The 15,454-nt window shown below is 56.4% G+C and overlaps 1 protein-coding gene across 5 annotated transcripts in view; it reads left to right on the top strand.

Moving 5' to 3' along the window:
* The first annotated feature begins 6,943 nt into the window (after positions 1–6,943).
* Positions 6,944–15,454, top strand: part of SLC16A5 (solute carrier family 16 member 5) — a 15,962-nt gene continuing 7,451 nt past the window's right edge. Inside the window, exons 1-4 of one of the 5 annotated variants that reach the window (XM_067715093.1) lie at positions 6,944–7,087; positions 8,160–8,354; positions 11,372–11,444; positions 14,087–14,230. In XM_067715093.1, coding sequence (XP_067571194.1) covers positions 11,429–11,444; positions 14,087–14,230 — 160 coding nt within the window. In that variant the 5' untranslated portion in view covers positions 6,944–7,087; positions 8,160–8,354; positions 11,372–11,428. The other 4 variants (XM_067715091.1, XM_067715092.1, XM_067715090.1 and 1 more) reach the window with 4 other exon arrangements.

Genomic DNA, 15,454 nt, shown 5'->3' with positions numbered 1-15,454 from the left:
GCCCCAGCGGCCCCAGTCTTCTATGTGGAAGGCAGAACTGTTCTCAAGGATGGGGGAATCCCAGAGACAGAAGGTTTACAGGCAGCATGTTGAGTTCACTTTGTAAAATGATGCAATATTTGATATGTACAGAATAATTGATGTCAAATATACATAAGCAGTGGAGTGAAATAATAAACACCCAACTTGAAAAGAAAAGAAAAAAACAGTAGTACCCACCTCAGAGAGGATTTAGCGAGTCAATCTACATACCCTGCTGTTTTTACTCATTCAGCAGATAGTCAATGAGCTGAGTGAGGGGTGGTAGAAAAAGAAGGAAGAATATTCTTCCCATAGGTCAACCAGTGGGGACAAAAGTGATGAGCTGAGACAGACTCAGTCCCTGCCCTCACGGAGCCTATGATCTAGTGATGGCAAGAGAGAGATTCATCACAGAATTGTTTAAATCCGGAGTCGGTACACTATGGCCCATCGCCTGCTTCTGTACAGCTTGTAAGCTAATAAAGGTTGTTACACTTTTTTAATGGGGAAAGAATCAAAAGAAGAATTAGATTTGGTGACACCTGAAAATTAAATTGCATTCAGGGAATTCCCTGGCGGTCCAGTGGTTAGGACTCTGCGCTTTCACTGCCAGGGCCCGGGTTTGATCCCTGGTTGGGGAACTAAGATCCTGCAAGCCATGCAGCACGGCCAAATTAAAAAAAAAAAAAAAACAACCAAAAGATAGATAGGTGACATTCAGATTTCAGTGTCCATAAATAAAGCTTTATTGGAACGCAGCCATGCTCATTTGTTTTCATATTGTCTGTGGCTGCGTTTGCCCATGATGGCAAAGTTGAGTAGTTCCGACAGAGACTCTCTGGCTTGCAAAGCCTAAAATATTTACCTCTTGGCCTTGAAAAAGTGTGTAACTCCTGATTTAAATCAATATAAACACACCGTGGTGGACAGTGCCAAGCGGAGCAGTAGACCTGTGAGGGGAAGGAATAACCAGTAGCACCAGCCCCAGCAGGGAAACCAGGGAGGGCATCCCGAAGGAAGTGACGCTTGAGCTTCTGTCTGAGGTGACAGGGGTTAGCCAGGCACAGAGGGTCAGGATGGGGCTCCAAGCAAGGGGGAGCAGCAGAGGCAAAGACCCCTCAGCTGGGGGAACATGACAAGCAGAGAAAGCTCAGGTGGCTGGAGGGCATCAAGTGAGGGAGAGCTACTTGGGGCTGGAAGGGGGGGCAAGGGCCAGGCTCTGAGGGCCCTGTGGCCACACCAGGGGCAGTGGAGGCCAGCGTTGATGGCAGGTTCTAGCTGATGTCGGGCTTTAGGGTTGTTGAGGCACACACCTGAAGGTGCCAGTCTGGATATATGGTCTGGACACAGAACATGTGGAGTGATCAGTATAAAGGTGGTGGTTGGAGCTACAGAAGGGGAGAGAGAAGAGGAGAGGATGAAGGTCAGAGCCTGTGGGACTCGGCCATTTAAAGGTCCAGAGCAAACAGCACGAGCGGCCAGAAACATGGGAGGAAACCCAGGAGAGAATGATGTTCTGCAAGCCAAGGAGAGAGCAAATTTCCAGGAGGGAGGGATCAATGTGGGCCGATGCTTCAGGCAGATCAAGACTAAACATGCTCATTGGATGTGTAACATGGGAATGACCAGAGGGGCAGAAGTTTTCCTTAGAGGGCGGAGGGGGAGGGGAGGTGTGGACCCAGTGAGAGGAGATGCTGTTCCCACCAAGTCAGGATGTGGAGGGGCAGGGGCGGGAACCCGAGGGGGATATGAGGGGAGGGAGGGTAGATTTTTGTTCTTGTTTCATTGTAGGAGAGACTCGAGCTTGTTTAAATGCCATGTGAACTCTTAGTGGCGGCATGCATGTGGGATCTAATTCCCTGACCAGGGATCGAACCCGGGCCCCCTGCATTGCGAGCACGGAGTCTTAACCACTGTGCCACCAGGGAAGTCCCCCCCCAGTTTGTTTTTACATGGACAGTTTTGAGGGTATCAGGGCAGCCCAGGTGGGGAGAACCATGTGTGGCCTGGGCACCAGGGCCAGGCTGAGTGGGAGTGAGTGGAAGTGTGCTGGAGGTGAAGTGAGGACTCGGGAGGGGATGGTGTAAGAGCAGAAATTCACATGGGGAAGGGATGGGTGAGGAGACGAACCCCAAGGGTGAGCTTCCAGGCACATGGGCTGGGAGTATTGGGAAACGAGTGTGCAGAGCGGAGGCCTGCCAGGGTGTTGGCAGAGTGATCTGTGAACTCAGAGCCGGAAGGCCTTCCAATGCAGCCCTGAAAAGAGTTGGGGTGGGGGGGGCTTTTGCAAGATGGATCTGGTATTTCAGGCAGGGAGGCTGAGGAGAGATCTGTCAAGGCTGAGTGTGGGCCTGAAGTGACCCCAGCATCAGGAAGAGAGAAGACAGCTGAGCGAAATCGCAAAGGGAAGAGTCTGTAGAGATCAGCTGGATATGAAGATGAAGGCCAAGGGGTGGGAGGGAGGCCCTGGATGGATCGAGTCAGAGAACAGAGGAGGGGCCTGGTCTAAGGGGAAGATGGTGTGAGCAGTATGGGGACAGGCTCAGTTCCGGTGACAGTGAGAAAATCTCAAGGAGAAGGGCTTGGAGCTCCAGAGAGGAGGGTGGCACGGAGGAGAGAGTCTGGGTAAGACAGGCAAAAGGAGAAAGAGGGAGAAGGAAGAGGGGACTCAGAGGGAGGGGTGGCCCAAAGCACCGGGGGTCTCGGAGCAAGGGCTGTGCCCAGGTGATGCTTCTAGCAGTGCCTGATGACCGCTGCCCCTTCCCGCACACCTGAAATCAGGGCGAGGGTCAGCACAGGGATGATCCCAAATCAGGGGGCAGGAGGTCACCCTGTGGTTTCTCTTGTCCTGCTCCCCAGGCTGGCCCCAGCATTGGGCGATCTGCTGCCCCTCGATGGGAGCCATCAGGGCATCTCTGCTCCCCCAGGAGGTGGGGGCTGGAGTGGAGGGGGCCGGGGTACGATATACCCCAACATTAGACCCGCAACCATGGCCAGCCCTGGGAGAGACTATGCACCTCAGATCTGAGTTCAGGGGGTCTTCTGGGGAAATAGCCGGCTGGGTGGCATGGCCTAGGCCTCTGGGGCCACCTGACAAGCTGCCGCATGCCCTGGCAGAGTAGGACAAACAGGCAGAGGGGGGTGACAGGCAGAGGGTAGAAAAAGGATAGAGCTGGTGGAGAAGGAAATGGGCCCTCGAGTAGGAAGGCACCCAGGGGCCCAGAGCCAACAGCATTCAGAAAAGCCTGGACAGACAGACTGTCCCCATTATCCCAGCAGTCGGCACTCTGTCCATGTCAGGGACACCACAGGGTCACTGCCAGAGGCCAAGACCTGGAGAGAAGGGCAGAGGGACCAGAATCACATCCTGGCGCTTTCCAGTAACTAAAATATTTTTAAAGGATGCCAGGTCCTGGGCTTGGGGTGATAAGATCCTAGAATGGGGGGAGTGACTTGGACGGGCAATACTCCATTCCTTCATTCAGCCAATGAGGCAGTATCTGGACAGCCCTGAGAACCTCCATCCATACGTGTTGACCCTTCTTATTATAGTTATTATTATCCTGTGCTACACACTGTGCTAAGTGCTGGGGCCGTGTTGATCAACTGGGCAAGAAAGCTCCTAAGCCTCAGGGAGCTTAGTGGGGGAGATGCACAACACTCAGCAGGATTAATGCCTCAACATGGGAGGTCTGGGAGGCCATCCTGGAGGAAGCAGATTCTAAGCTGACAGTTGCGGGCCAACCGGGTTAAAAAAAAAAAAAAAGGATCATCATGACAGAGTGTTTCAGGGAAGGGGACCAACCATGCAGGTGTGAAGATCTCAGGGGGGTTGGCAGATGAGCAATGAATGTAGTGGTTGTTATTCTTAGTGATGTACGGCGATTGCGTTATTAACTACTAATAACTTACTATTAATTCTTAAAGATTTATGACTTTGAGTAGGTGCCTCCCTCTCTCTTTGAGCAGATGCCGCAGTTTGCTTCTCTGTGGATGAGGACCTTTCCAACTCTGAGTCTCTTGTCACCCACCCCTCACTGACAGCTGTCATGGGCCCTAACAAAACTGGGCCTGGTGACCAGGGTGTGCACTCAGACCAACACTTAGGGTACAGAGTCACGGAGGAAGGCTGGGGAAGGCTGTGGGGACTGCCTGTGGGAACCACAGACCCTGGCTCTGAGCTCTGCAGCCACAGTGACTATGCCCCAACCTGGTGGGAGCTTCGTTCTGGAGAAGTACCCAGAGTCCAGGATGGTGGAGGGGGTATCCTCACAGCTCTCAATTTCATCTTGATGAGTAGAGGTCGAATATTAGGGTGGGGCTCCCGAGGAAATAGTGAGGTCCTGGAAAACCTCTTGGTTTGATTTTTTCAGAGACGTTAAGAGCCTCCAGGAAGTCCCTGGGTATTAAGTCCCTGGGTCCCGCCAGAGTACCCAGGGATGGATTGGAGGGCTACATCTAGCCTGTTCTGAGTACCTGGGGCAGGTACTGCTGTTGCAGGAGAAGCGGGCAGGAGAGAATAGTCGAGTCCCAGGTCTCGGGCAAATTCCTGGGACGGGCCGCCAAGGGAGGGTCCTTGGCTTCATGCAGGAAAGAATTCAAGAGCGAGCCATAGTAAAGTGGAAGCGAATTTATTTAGAAAAATACGCATTCCATAGGCAGAAAGCAGTCCCTCTCTGAAGGTGAGAGGGGCCCTGGGGCATGGGGCTGTTAGTTTTTATGGGCTGGGTAATTTCATGGGCTAACAAGTGGGAAGATTATTCCAGCTATTTTGGGGAAGGGGTGGGGATTTCCAGGAATTGGGCCACCGCCCACTTTTGGCCTTTTATGGTCAGCCTCGGAACTGTCATGGTACTGGTATGTGTGTCATTTAGCCTGCTAATGTATTACCGTAAGTGTATAATAAGGCTCCAGGTCTGCGAGAAGTCCCTGGGCCTAGTTGGTTCTAAGTAGTTTTTTTGTATCCTCAGCTGTGTCATTCTTTTAATGGTTGTGCCCTGCCCCCTCCCCTCCTGTCTTACTGCCAATCAGTACTGGGCCAGGCTGAGATAAGGGGTGACGAGATGGTGCAGACCCTGTAGTATGATCCCTGTTGTCCCCCACACTGGACCTCTCAAGGCCTGGGACCATCTCTATGGAACCATGGGATAAACCTTAATCCCCTCCTCCCAAAGTTTGTATCCAGGGAACCTCAGGCTGAGTTGAATATGCCCCCAGTAAGAGGCAACCCAGCGCAGTGACTGTTGGCAAGAACATGAACCACAGTCACAACAATGTCTTATGTTTAAGATGGACTCACAACTTGATAGAGTATCTCTTACATCATTCATCCAGAAGTTAAGCCATCCCAGTGGGTGGGAAGCGGTACCTCATTGTGGGTTTGATTTGCATTTCCCCGATGAATAATGATGTTGAATATCTTGTCATGTGCTTGTTGGCCGTTTGCATATCTTCTTTGGAGAAATATCTATTCATATCCTTTGCCCATTTTTAATGGGGTTAATTTGTCTTTTTACTGTTGAGTTGTGAGAGTTCTTTATATATTCTCAATACAAGTCCCTTACCAGATATATGATTTGCAAATATTTTCTCCCATTCTGAGGGTTATTTGTTCACTTTCCTGATGGTGTCCTTTAGTGCACAAAAGATTTTAGGTTTTTTTTTTTTTTTTTTGGGCCATGCCACGTGGCTTGACCCCGGGCCCTTGGCAGTGAAAGCTTGGAATCCTAACCACTGGACTGCCAGGGAATTCCCCCAAAGTTTTTAATTTTGGTGACATCCAATTTATGTTTTTTCCTTTGTCACTTGTGCTTTTGGTGTAGTGTCTAAGAATCCATTGCCTAATTCCAAGTCCATGAAGAGTTACTCCTGTGCTTTCTTCAACAGAATTCAATGATTTCCCTGGTGGTCCAGTGGTTAAGACTTTGCCTTCCAATTCAGAGGGTGCAGGTTTGATCCCGGTGGGGGAGCTAAGATCCTACCTGCTTCCCGGCCAAAAAACCAAAACATAAAACTGAAGCAGTATTGTAACAAATTCGATAAGAACTTTAAAAATTATCCACATCAAAAATCTTTTTAAAGAAGTTCACAGTTTTAGTTTTTAGATTTCTATCGGTAAGATTTAGTTTTAGTTTTAGTTTTAGTTTTAGCTTTTAGATTTCTATCGGTTTTTTTTTTTTTTTCTTTTTTCTTTAAATGGTGTGAGGTGGAAGGCCAACCGTAACCACTTTCTTTTACATGCAGCTACCCAGCGCTGTTCGCTGAAAACACTATTCTTCCCACCCCGGATCGTCGCAGCACACTTACTGACTGTAAATGTAACGGTTTATTCTCAATTCTAGTCCACCGATCTATGTCTACTCTTATGCCTGTACTGGTTACTGTAACTTTGTACTGATTGAATACATTTTAAACAATGCATATGAAGGGCTGGCTAGGTGGGGGAGAGGCGCACGCGGAGGTGGTGGGCGCCGTCTGACCTGACCCCAGGGTTGAGGGGTCCACGCTCTTGTCTGCTCCGCACAGCTGCCTTCCTGGGCTCCCCTGGATGTGGCCCTCAAAGCTCTAGGTTTTCACTGGAAGGACTCCTGGGCAGCTAAAGCCCCCAAAGAAAGAATCCTGCACCCTGGCCTCCCACCCTGCTGCCGCTGGGAGGTGGAGTCTCTTATCACACGCTTTCTCTCTTCCACTCCTGGCGCCCCTAGAACCCAGAGCGGGAAAATCGAGAAGCCGCAAAGTGAGAAGGCGGGCTACGCAAATGACATGCTAACGACATGCAAATGAACCCGCCGAGCTGGGGTCGGGGCCACTCAGAGGAGGGGTCGAAGTTGACAGAAGCGGCTGCGGGCCCCGGGCACCGGGCACGCCCCACCGCCTCGCCCGGAGGCCTCCCCGCCCGGCTCCCTGGAGACGCGGAGGTGGGCCCGCCCACCGGAGCCCTGCGGCCCGCCCCTCCGGTCCCAGCCGCCGCCCGGCGTCCTGCCGCCTCCACCGCGAGCGGGCCGGGCCGCAGGAAGCCGCGCTCCGCTGGAGTGGAGCCGCCCCTCCGCCGGGCCCAGGCGAGCCGGTGAGCGGGCTCTCCCCACAGTCCCCAGGGTGCCGGGGTCCCTGTGAGCGCCGTCGCGGGCCCGCCCCGCCGTGGGCCTCCGGGGCCCCTTCCCGCCTGTGGGGGGAGAGGATCCAGAAAAGCCTCTTGCCCGGGTCCTGGGCCGCCCCAGCCTGCGATGGCCTGAGGGGTGAGGGGACAGGCACCAGCCAAGGCCTGGGCTGAAATCTCCACGGGGACGCCGCCTGGACGTCCAGAAGCCCCACCCAGAGGAGATCCATCTCGGGGTGGGTGGGAAGCCGAGTGGAAGGAAACTAGATCCCGACAGCAGGGACTGAGCCAGGGTAACAAGAGGTCAGGAAGTTCCTGCTGCCTATCCCATCCCCCTTCCAGGCTGTGGTCAGCCTGCCCCTGCCCGGATGGCGGGGCACCTTTGGAGGCACAGAAGGGAGGAGCGTGGCTGGCGCCAGCCGGCCCCTGCCAGGTGCAGGGATGTGCGGGCTTGTCAACCCCAAGCTCAGGCTGGTTCTTGCTGCTCTCCTGTCCTGCAGGAACCCGCACTGCTGCCTGTCCTGTGTCCTGGGCTTCAGGCCCGGGATCCTGCCTGATGTGGGGCCTGGGGAGAGAGGGGGTCTGCAGGGTCTGGCCATCCTTCCGCTGCTGGTGAAGCTGGTGATTCCTTGTTTTCCTCTCACCAGCTCTCCCACTGCGGGAAGGGGGCAGAGGGAGAGGGGGCGGCGCCTAACCCCAAAGCCCTGTGTGAGAGCATCCGCTCACCCTTTTGCCGGTACCTGCAAGCTCAGAGGGGCTGGGACTGGATTCTGAGGGCCTAGCTAGGCCTCTGTCATCAGATGAGAAGCCCTGAAAATCAGCCCAGGGACTGTGTGTGACGGGAGAAGGACAAGAGGCGTCATGTGAACTTCTGCCCTGCCCACAAACCCGGCTTCAGGCCACCTGGGCATGAAGATGGTCTCACTCAGGGTGGGGGACCCCTGAGGGCTGAGGTCGGCAGCTCCTGCGGAAAGCTGCTCGCCTCCAGTCCCGGGAAGGGAGAGTGAAGTGTCTCCAGCCGCGTTTCCCTCCTTTGCCCCAGCCACGCACCAGGCAGTGATTGTGACTCCTGGCTCCCAGTACCAAGGGAAGACCACTTCTCTGCTGGGGCAGAGGTGGAGCCGGAGCCCCCATCTCTGCTCTGCTCCGCTCTGCTCGAGTCTTCTGGAATGGACCTACCTGCTGGGAAACCAGGTCACCCTTGTTCCTGGGCTTGCCTGCCCCCTGGAGAACACAGGTGGGTCACATTAATGTTACATTTTGTGCTCAGGTGGAGGCTGGGTGCGGGGCTGTGAACAGGTCCTGCTCGTGGTATGGAAGGTGGGGAGGAGGAGGGGGGCGACAGTGATAAACAAGGGAAGGACCCACTCCAATGTGGTGTGAGAACTGCTATTACAGAGAGAAGTACGGGAAAGGGCCTAGCCTAGCCTGGGGTAAGGGTCAGGGTAGCTTCCTGGAGGTGCTGCTGGAGCTGAATCTTGAAGGACCAACAGGACTTCTCTCTGGCTGAGGATTTTGGAATCTCTGCAGCCGGAGGGGGAACCAGCTTGCTGAGGGAGGGGCTGGGGGACAGAAAAGCTATGTGTGTGACCCGGGAATTGGGGGTGTATGGGAGGAGATAGCCTCCTTGTGGAAGGCCAAAGTCTTCAAGACAGCTCCCAGAGGGAGGCCAGGGCAAAGAGAGAACAAAGGTGCTTAGGGTTTCCTGGACTCTGATTGTCTGGGGGGCCTGGAGGGAGGAGAAACTAGCTCCATTGAAAGGTTCAGAGGGAAGGTAAGTGCAGAGCGAAGGTCAGAGTCCTGGACTAAGGGCATGAAAGAGACCTCTCCATAGAGGGGAGACCTCTCCACAGAGGGGCCGGACAAGGGCGGAAGGAGAGGGGACCAGAGCAGGGAGGGGCTGGGGAGTGCTGGGGTGGGGCGCCATGGGGGGCAGCGGGAGGAAGTGAGGGTGGTGGAGGGAAGGCTGGCGGCCCTTCTGGGAGGAGGGGGAAGGTGGCAGGTCTGGGAGGACCGAGGGGCCGGGATGCGTGGGGAGGGGGGTGAGCAGTAGAGCAGGGTGGGGAGACTTGACATTCACAGAGAGGATCAAGTGGCACCAGTGGCCTTTTCGTTTGCCAAGGGAACAGAAATCCTGGAAGGGGCGAGAGCCAGTTTGCCGGAGGAGCCTGTGTCTGAGGTTTGCCCCGAGCATGGGGCTGAGCCAGGAGAATCGGAGCTGGGGGATCTCTAGGGCTAGTGTCATGTGCAGGAGCTAGGAGGGCAGGAGGTGCTCCCAGCCCACACACAGGACTCGAGGTCCCCACCCCCCCCACACACACACGTCCCACACTCTCCGGGGCTAAGGATGAATGGGCTGCTCCCCTTGGCAGGGCCCCTGGGGGTCCTCTGGGGAGGGAAGAGGCCTTGTGGCTGGAGAAGGGATTGGAGCCCGTGAAGGAGGCAGTTAGGGTGGGTCCGGCTTAGGTGCTGTGTTAAAGCTCCTGGGCCCTGGGGTGGGGGGGAGGGGTGGGGTGCTGGGCTTGGCAGGAAGGGGGTTTCATATTTCTGGTAGTTTCCTGAGTTTCCATGGATCTTCCGGGCCTGGGGCTAAAAGGAGGGAGGCTTGGGAACAGGAGCTCCTGGGACCCTTTGGCTCTTTGGAGAGCCAGGATGGAGGGGACTGGAAAAGGGCTCGACATCTGGGGAGGGGGCTGGGGCTTTGCAGCCTGGTTAAGGCAGCTTCTGTGATGGGGGGAGTGGCCTGGGTGGTGGCGAGGAACCGAGGTGGGACTGAATCAAAGATGTGAGGGTGTGTGTATCTGTCTGCAGAGCGTGCAACCCTGTGAGTTTGTGTGTGTCCTTACGTCTGTGTAGCATGTGTCTGTCTGTGTGCATTTGATTGTATGTCTCTAGGCTTGTCTGAGTTTGTCTCTTTAAGTGTGTATCTGCGTAAGTGTATGTCTGTGTGTCTCTGTATATGTCTGTGCGCATCTGTATGTGTGACTGTGTGTGTCTGTGTGTCTCTAGACTTTTCTGTATGTGTCTATGTAAGTGTGTGTCTGCATATAAATCTGTGTTCCTGGGTGGTTCCATGTGTTTCTCTCTGCCTATCTGCGTGGTGTGTGTCTGCGTGTGTATTTTTTTTTTTTCTTTTTTTTTGGCTGCGTTGGGTCTTTGTTGCTGCACACGGGCTTTCTCTAGTTGCGGCGAGCGGGAGCTACTCTTCATTGCGGTGCGCAGGCTTCTCATTGCGGTGGCTTCTCTTGTTGCAGAGCACGGGCTCTCGGTGCGCGGACTTCAGTAGTTGTGGCGCGCGGGCGCTAGAGCGCAGGCTCAGTAGTTGTGGCGCACGGGCTTAGTTGCTCCGCAGCACGTGGGATCCTCCCGGACCAGGGCTCGAACCCGTGTCCCCTGCATTGGCAGGCGGATTCTTAACCACTGCGCCACCAGGGAAACCCTCTGTGTGTGTGTCTACGTAAGCCCTCGTGTAGCTGTTCTGTGTGCGCTCCTGGAGGACCCCAGCCCTGTCTTGCTCACCTCAGCCGTCACAGCAGCACTGACAGGGAACCTCAGCCGTCACAGCAGCACTGACAGGGAACCTGGCTGTTGATGTGGCATCGCGAAAACCCGTGTTTGTGAGCAGGAAGCCTGGTTATGAATGTTCGGAAGGTATCCGTGTGCGCCTGTGCGCCGTCGGGGCTAGGCTGGCTCAGACGCCTGCTCCATTCTGGAAGCGACTGTCGAGTGCGTGCCACGTGGTGTGTGCGGTCGGGCCAAGGCTGGCTGGGAGGTCCCACCTGCCGACCACTAAGTGATGTAACAACCAGAAAGAATTCCACCCACCTGCCTTGTCTGACTTATGGCTCACCTGCTTGCCCCTCCTGTCCCTCCCTCCAGGCTTGCTCTGGGAAGCAGGTGAAAGGAGATGCCAAGGCCAGCGCATGGGCCTCTGGCCACCTCCCAGGGGGCGGTGCCCCTCTGTGATACCTGGTGCTGGGGCAAGAGGAAGGGACGGTTTCAAGCACTCAGGGAAGGTGGCGGGTGGGCCAAGGGAGGGCTGGCAGCTCCATTCTGTCCCTTCCCCAGGCGGCCCGGGCAGTAGGAGCAGTGGCCGCGAGGCTGTGGCGGCAGCACTTGGAGCCGAGGATGCCCCAGGCCCTGGAGTGTTCGGAGGGCTGCTGGGCCTGGATGGTGCTCCTGGCCTCTGTGGTGACCCAGGGCCTCACCCTGGGCTTCCCCACATGCATCGGCATCTTCTTCACTGAACTGCAGCGTGAGTTCCAGGCCAGCAACAGCGAGACCTCCTGGTTCCCGTCCATCCTGACAGCCATGCTCCATGCAGGGGGTGAGCAGCCAGGGGAGGGATGGAGGGAGGGATGAAAAAGAGCCTGGGTTGGGGAGGAAGCCACAACCTCCCTGGCCTCCTGGGTCCCTCTCTCTGAGGCCACAGGTTTTGCCCTGTGCTGTGTATCCCTAAGACCTCCTCTGATTTCAACAGGGCCAGCTCCCCTGCCTGGAGTCTGGGGGGGCTGGGCTGGACTGGGCTGGGGAGGGGCAGAGGATGGAGAGGCCCCTGAGAGGTAAAGCCGGTCCCCTTGATGACAGTGGGAGGATGGATCCAGACTGCAGGCGTGCCGGGCACTCAAGCACAGACTGGAGGAGGAGCGGCTTGGGGTCCTGCTGGGTGACCTCTCGGAACCTCAGTTTCTTCCTCTGCAATATGGGAGTAACACCCAGTATCCCATCCTGCCCACCTCCCACACAGGATTGCAGAGAAGGTCACATGAGGTCCCGGCCAGGTCCGAGAGCTAGGGCAGTGGAAGCAGCTGTGAGTTATTAGTATTCCGGAGACCCTCATCAGGGCTTCAGGATGGGAAGGAGGGCTCAAGGAAGACACCAGGAGCAGGAGGGGGGCAGGGCAAGAGCCCATCTTTCACCAGGAAGCAGAGGGGGTGTTGCAAGGGCTGGGGAGACGGAGGGAGGGCTCCCCCAGGGATGTGAGCACCTCACCCTGACCCCAGGGAAAGGGAAGGGCAGGGGCTGCGCGGGAGGGTCCTCCACAATAGCCTTGGGCTCCTGGAAGATCTCCAGGGAGAGCTCCACAGGCAGTTCCCGCAGAGGGGCCTGGTCAGCGAGAGCTGGACCTCACAGCCCGCCGGGCTCTCCCCACGGGTGTGTTTGCCTGTCTCAGCTGATCCATCTCCCTGCTTACCTCCTGCCCTGACCTCCACCTGGCACCAGCAGCCTGCTTGTTATTCCAGGTCCTTCCCTCGAATGGGGAGGGAAGTCAGACTGGGATAGAAGCCACCCTCACTGCAGTGACCCCTGAACACGCTGCCTGGCAAGGAGCAAGGCCAGGCCTGGCCCAGACCGCATAACCTTTTTGTCAGCAAGGTTGAGCAGTAGTGGGAATCTCAGACAGTTCCTTCCCTGCAGCCAGAGAGGGGTCTGGGCCAGGGGCTGGGAGCCAGGCATTCGCTGGGGACCTCACTCCCCTACCAGCTTCAGACTCATGCCTAGCAGATGTGCCAGCATCTCAGTGGGCCCGGGACTCCTGTCTGTCTCTCTGTGTCACACACACACACACACACACACACACACACACACACACCCCTTTAGCCCACGCTCATTCAGAGTATCATGGAAATTTTAAACTTGAAAGTGTCCTTGATCCTAAGTACCTCTCACCCCCACACGTTTTAGAGGTGAGGAAAGCAAGCACAAAGTACAAGGCCTTGCCGGTGTTGCAGGGTGAGTTCAGGGTGGAAGCAGAAACACCTTGCTTCCCAGCGCCCCACCCAGCGCCCTCGGCTGTCTCGGCTGAGCTGGCACACATCCCGGCCCCTCACTCCCAACTCGATGACGCAGGGCTTTCCCCAGTGTCACCTTTCCAAAGTCAGGCCAGAGTATGAGGTGGGAGAGATGTGTGAGTCAGCAGTCATGTCCACTTCAAAGCCTTGCCTCTCCCTCTATGGCTACCTCTCCTTGATTACCTCTGAGGACGGACCTCTCACTTCCCATGTTCGCTCCCATACTCGTACTGGCTCACACCCACACATCCTCTCTCCACGCCAAACACGCAGACACACACCGAGTGCACACACACACTTTCCTTGTCCCTTTGGCTGCTCTCTGGGAGAGCAACTCTGGGGAAACTCTGCTGTGTGTACTCGGGGGCAGGGTACTTGGTGAATGGGGCCCTGTGAGGTGACGAGAGCAGGCGGCCAGGACTGGCTTCTACTCTGGGTCTGCACTGGTGAGAAAGCAGCTCAGGGTGGGGGTGGGTGAGGGAGAACAGGCCCCTCTCTACCAGGAGCTAAACTTCTGGGTGCAAGACTTTGGTGATGGCTGGAGGGGGTTGGGGGGAGAGGGTACCCCACCTGCGTTTCTCCAGAGTGCCCCAGAGGCCAGAGCCAGCGGGTGAAGGGTGGCCCAGGGCCCCAGGCTGCCCACCCTGGACAGGTTGAAGGATGGTGGGAGGGCTGTGGCCAGTCTTCCTGAGGATGGGGGAAGGGGGAGCAGGGGCTGGAGGCGGCGCTCACCATGATCTAACTGCCCTGGGACCCTCGCCCACCAAGACAGACCCCCATGAGGGGCGTCCACCCAGGTCACAAGCCAATCCCATTTCACCTGGACAGAAGCGGCTTCAGGTCAGTGCAGTGAACGGCCTCAGTCTGTACCTCCGGGGATCCTTGTCAGGGTCAAATGGAATATTTGCAGCACCTCACCTCACAGCTGGCCAGACATCACCCAGCCTGACCCCTCAGTCTCTGGGGGAGGAAACTGCAGCACAGAGAGGGATTGGCGTTGCTTGGCCCGTTGCCAGTCTGTGGCAGGGCGGGGCTCAGAACCCAGGTCTGTATGTTCCGGGGCTGTGCCCGTTAAGCCACCTGCTAGTTCCTGCTGGAACCCCCTCCCAAGCCCACTGTCCCCCTCCCTCTGACCTCGCCATTTCGCTGCCACCTGCCGGCTGCCTCCTCCGCACAGGACCCTTGTGCAGCATCCTGGTGGGGCGCTTCGGCTGCAGAGCGACGGTGATGCTGGGCGGCGTGCTGGCCAGCCTGGGCATGGTGGCCGGCTCCTTCTGCTGCACCCTCGGCCAGCTCTACCTCACGGCAGGCTTCATCACAGGTGACTGTCATTCCATGTCGAGAATTGCTGGGTAGCTACTGGGTGCAAGATTGAAAAGGGCCAGGCACAGTGAACAGGGCAGGCGAGGCACCGCATCTTCTGGGGCCGCCTGCAGTCACATGAGGGAGAGGGACAATGAACAGAGGAGTAAGAAGGATCATATCTGATCATGACGAAGACAGGACAGCAGATGTGATAGTGTCCCGGCTCGGCTGGGGGTGGGTAGAGATTAAACAAGTAAAGAGGTAGAGTAACTAAAGCAGCCAGTGCGGAAGGTGAAGCAGGGTTGGGGGAGGTTGCTGGTTTCAGCAGGGCGGTCGGGAAAGGCCTTGCAGAGAAGGTGGCATTTGGGCAGAAGGAGGTGAGGGAGGCTGCCGGCAGGGGAAGAGCATTCCAGGCAGCAGGAACAGCAAAAGCAAAGGCCCAGAAGTGCTCGAGGAGCAGCGTGGAGGCCGGTGGGGTGGAGGGGCGTGAATGAAGGGTCAAAGGGGTCGGGGGGTGGGGGGACCAGGAACAGGTTTAGTTCCTAAAAGGCTGTGTAGTGAGATGGGAGGCCATGTGAGGGGTTCGGGCAGAGGGACGTCATCCAGCCGCTGTTTGTGAAGCACTGAGCACTGCTCTGGCTGCGGTGTTGAGAATACACCATAGGGGGCTGGGCTGGGAGCAGAGAACAGGCAGGGGCGTGGTCACCACCCAGCCAGGAGGTGGTGGTACCTTCAACCAGGGTGGTATGATTGGGGTGATGGGACGTGGTTGTGTTCAGGACTGCATGTGAGGTGCAGAGAAGGGGCCAAGATGACCCAAGACCCAAGAAGGGTGATACCAAGGGGAGAATGGAAGAATGCAGTAGCCACTAACTACAGTGGGAAACTAGGGGAGGAGCAGGTTCTCGGGAGGATGGGAAGCTCAGGTTTGGACACATCCGGTCTGGAGTTCAGGGAACAGGCCTGAGCTGGAGCGGGCAGCTGGGGAATCCTGAGATGGCTCGTACTCAAGTCTCGAGATGAGGTATCACCCTGCTGTCACTAAGGGAACAAGGGAGGATGGATGTAAAGGACTGAGGCCTGAGGCCCAGGACACGGACACTCCAGTGGTTAGCGGCCTGGGCAGGAAGAAGTGACAGAGAGGGAGTGGGGTTTCTTGAGAAAGGAAGTGAGGAAAGTGCGCAAGTAGGAGGGAGTGATCGACTGTCAAGCCACTGATGGATCAGACCGAGTGGGGATC

This window comes from Pseudorca crassidens, chromosome 19, assembly GCF_039906515.1.
Source record: "Pseudorca crassidens isolate mPseCra1 chromosome 19, mPseCra1.hap1, whole genome shotgun sequence".
Classification (NCBI taxonomy): Eukaryota; Metazoa; Chordata; class Mammalia; order Artiodactyla; family Delphinidae; genus Pseudorca; species Pseudorca crassidens.
This window is presented reverse-complemented; position numbering and strand designations above follow the sequence as displayed.